The 3,898-nt window shown below is 49.4% G+C and overlaps 1 protein-coding gene across 1 annotated transcript; it reads left to right on the top strand.

The window, feature by feature from the left end:
- The first annotated feature begins 1,171 nt into the window (after window positions 1-1,171).
- On the top strand, window positions 1,172-3,572 carry LOC149345876 (uncharacterized). The gene has a single exon (XM_089541212.1). It carries the CDS (start codon window positions 1,478-1,480, stop codon window positions 3,116-3,118), a length of 1,641 nt encoding a protein of 546 aa, XP_089397338.1. The 5' UTR covers window positions 1,172-1,477; the 3' UTR covers window positions 3,119-3,572.
- Window positions 3,573-3,898: the final 326 nt, after the last annotated feature.

Here is a 3,898-nt window from a genome sequence, read left to right on the forward strand (position 1 = left end):
AGTTGTCGTAACTACACTCGCTGACCATTGGCATTTGGTTGTGAATTCGCTATTCACAACCGCCGCAATCACAGACCTCACCCTGTGGACTCTCTAGGCCTAGTCGTCGCGAAAGGGAAGGGAGTCGTCGACTAAAATTGATTTCGCAAGCGCTTGTCGTTGGTGAGTGTTCACCTGTGCACATTTGAAATAAAGCCGTTCATTTCGCTTATTTCTAACACGGATAATGTAGAAGCGCGAATATATTCACGCTCAGCCGCCGACCTGCCGAGGACACGAAGGCTGACTGTCCGCCGATCGAATTCGTCGGTGTCGTTGACCTAAAAAACTTTTCCATTATAGTCACATTATAGTGCAGTCACATTATAGTGCATTAGACAGTTCACTATAATCACATGCTGCTGTTGACCGTGACAGTGTTATTGTCGGACTAGTGTCACCGCAATGACTGCCGCCGTCGTCTTCATTGTACTCTTAAAACAAGCTGAGGCTTATTCGAATGCGTTTGGAAAGTGTCCTGCAGCACCGTGGGGGTCCGTCGAGTCCGAATGCCATTCCAAGTCTCGAAAGCCATTCGACTCAGATACCATTCTAACGTATCCGTGTAGCACAGGTATAATTCTCCACGGTAATCAATTACATTTCAGATGGAGCCATATTAATTGTAATCGGTTTTGTATTTTCTGTAAGGTGTACAAGACTGATGTCAAACCGAGCTGTGCCAGCTGCGTCCTCATTTTCTACCTGAGCACGGAATGCGGTTTGTACCACTGCTCATTGTAAAGAGGAGGGGGGAAAAAGGGAAAAAAAATATTTTTTTGTATTCACCTCTCTTTCCTCGGCTGTTCTGGGGGAAGCGGAGACGGTAGAGGTGAAATACCAAGAAAGCAGACACGAGGGACAAGCGGAAACCGGTTCGGAGAATGAAAAGAAGAGAAGAAGCAAGAATCTGCCTGCAGAAGAAGAAAAGGGTGAAAGGCATGAAGAAAGGCTGCAAAGGACACGTGGGTTCGCTCATTCGTCCTTCCGCGAATAGAGCGCGACCCATCATTGCGCTGCGTGTTACTGGCAGCTGCGGCCAGATGTAGTTTGCACTTCGCGCCTCTGGACGGTGCTTCTCACGCTGTCTGCTATGCGACTCTGTAGTGTGCAGTCACCTATAAGTCGGGTACAACTTTAGAAGACAGGAGAGGCCCCGCCCAGATGACCGAAGCGCAGCAGCCAATTGCCTCCGCGACTAAAGAAATAGTCCCGCTCAAAAAATTGTGACTGCTTCTAAAATGCGTATTTCTCGCATAAATAAGATTTGTACATTTTGATGAGTGGTATGGTAAAACTATAATGATGGAAATGCTACAGCACATGTCGGATCGCGAGAGAAAAAACTCCGTACCTTCTACAACACTGTGTGTCGTCTGCTACTGAGCAAGATCGACGGCACCGGGCGTGTAATTATACAGCAGTCTGGCTCAACAGCATGCTTCATATATACTTTTTGCGTTTTTTCACAAGGTTATTTTTTAATGTTAGGCTTATTTTTTATTTGGTACTTTTTCATTTTTATTTTTTGCGGTTGCGAACCTGCAATCTCGTGCGTCCGCGCACGGCATTCTTTTCCGCCATGGAGCCCAGCGAGGTGACATCGGAACGCTATCCTTTGTTGCCGAACGAGCCTTGTGTCGCATCGATGACCACACCACCAAGGAGCCTCGGCAAGAACAAGAGCGGCCACATCCTGAACAGCGATTCACGCAACATGATCTTCAACTGCTACACGTTTTGGCGTAACAGGGAGCCTGAACGCAGCGTTGAGGACACGAGCAAGTTTGTCGCCGACATGCTCGGTGTCAGCGAAAGGACCGTGTTCAGGGTGAGGGAGGAAGTTAAAGCTTCGCATTTTTCGGGTGGCAAACTGACGACGCCGTCGCGAAAGCGCCCACGCAATGCGGAGAAGAGAAGACGCAGCGCGAAGTTTGACAGCTTCACGTTGTGCGCGCTGAGGTCATGTGTGCACGATTTCTATCGCCGCAACGAGATACCAACGGTCAAGAAGATAACTACCGAGTTCTCGGAGCGTATGGAACTCTCATCACTGGGGCGGTATACTGTGCGTCGCCTGCTTGCCGAGATCGGCTTCAAGCACGAAAAGAGAAGCCGAAACTCGCTGCTGATCGACCGGGATGACATCACCGATTGGCGGAATCGCTACCTCCGTGACGTGGAGCGCTACCGGGCGGAAGGCCGAAATATCTTTTACCTGGACGAGACATGGGTGACGGCGGGACACACTCGGTCGATCGTGTGGACAGACACCATGGTGCAGAAGCGCGGACGCCTGTTCGCTCGAGCAAACGGCCTGACGACAGGTCTCAAACAACCTTCTGGGAAAGGTCAGCGCCTGATCGTCACGCACATCGGCAGCGAGGATGGCTTCGTCGACGGCTGCTTGGATGTATTCCGAGGACAAAAGACAGGCGACTATCACGAGGAAATGGACGGCAATCGCTTTGAGAGCTGGTTTAATGACGTTCTGCAGAAGTTGCCAGCTGGTAGCGTCATTGTTTTAGACAATGCACCTTACCATAGCCGCCGAGAAGAGAAATTGCCGACGACGGCCTGGAAGAAGGAAACGATACAGGAGTGGCTCGAAAGCAAGAACATCACATACGGTGAAAGGATGATAAAGAAGCAGCTGCTTGAGGTGGTGGCATCTGTAAAGCCACGCTTTCTGAGCTACATCGTAGACAACGCAGCTGTAAGGGCCGGTTGCATTGTACTTAGGCTCCCGCCGTACCACTGCGAATTCAATCCTATTGAGCTTGTGTGGGCCAAGGTCAAAAATGGCATCGCTGCGGACAACAGAGACTTCAAGCTGTCCACGGTCGATGTCATCTTGAGGGAGAAAATCAAGCACGTAACGGCGGAAGATTGGAGGAAGAGCATTCAGCACGTGATGGACTTGGAGGCAAAGTTCAGACTTGACACATCTGGGAGTGAGCATGTTCAACCCATGATCATCCAGCTGGGTGAAGATGACACTGAAGGAAGCGACTCCGACAGCGAGTTCTCTGGCATTGAGGCACTCGACAAGCATAACGACTTCTCATTAATGAAATAATAGTCCTCATTAGGGCTACCAAAACTATGCCGCTGGGTTCGCAACAGCCAACCATTCATTCCGTAACCTCTCATATAAATAAGCAGTTTCATTTATGGCGTATTCCTTACAATAAAAGCTCAATTCTTATAAGCAACGTCCTGGACACATTGTGCTCGATTCAAGAAGTGGCATAGAAACACGTTTAAATGCTGGTATATCTGAATTAAAGCACAATTGTTAGCTCTGGTTATTGTTGGCGGCCTCAAAATGCTCATTCAGGCAGCCACCGTCGAGTTTGACGGGCCCCATGGTGAAATAGCAGTAGTCAAGGCACGCTTTATGGCTCTGTTAGCAGTCTGCACTGGAAATTGCAGTCTTGTCATAGCCAGGGTTGGTGCAATAGCAGTAGTGAACACGAAAACTGACAGCCACTGTTAGCAGCTTGCACGCCAAAGCACATTCATGTGGTTGCATTGTTTATTTTGGTTATCTGGCTCAACAAGTAATGCGAATAAGAGAACAAATATAAACAAAATTAGCTTAGTGAGGCCCAAAATGCGCATTCAGGTAGCCACCGTCGAGTTTGACGGGCCCCATGGTGAAATAGCAGTAGTCAAGGCACGCTTTATGGCTAGCACTCTGCACTGGAAATTGCAGTCTTGTCATAGCTAATTTTTTATTTACTTATCTGACTCGGGCGAGTAACGCAGTAACGCAGGCTGCGGACGCGCGCCTACTCTCTACGCCAGTCGCCATCTGTCGGCGCGCGCGGCCCGAGTGACTGCGGGTCGCGCCGGC

The sequence above is a fragment of the Amblyomma mixtum genome, chromosome 4 (assembly GCF_055824585.1).
Source record: "Amblyomma mixtum isolate Tamu chromosome 4, ASM5582458v1, whole genome shotgun sequence".
NCBI lineage: Eukaryota > Metazoa > Arthropoda > Arachnida > Ixodida > Ixodidae > Amblyomma > Amblyomma mixtum.

Coding starts and splice junctions, on each gene's coding strand:
- LOC149345876 (XM_089541212.1), top strand. CDS start 1,478: ATGCTTCATATATACTTTTTGCGTTTTTTCACAAGGTTATTTTTTAAT.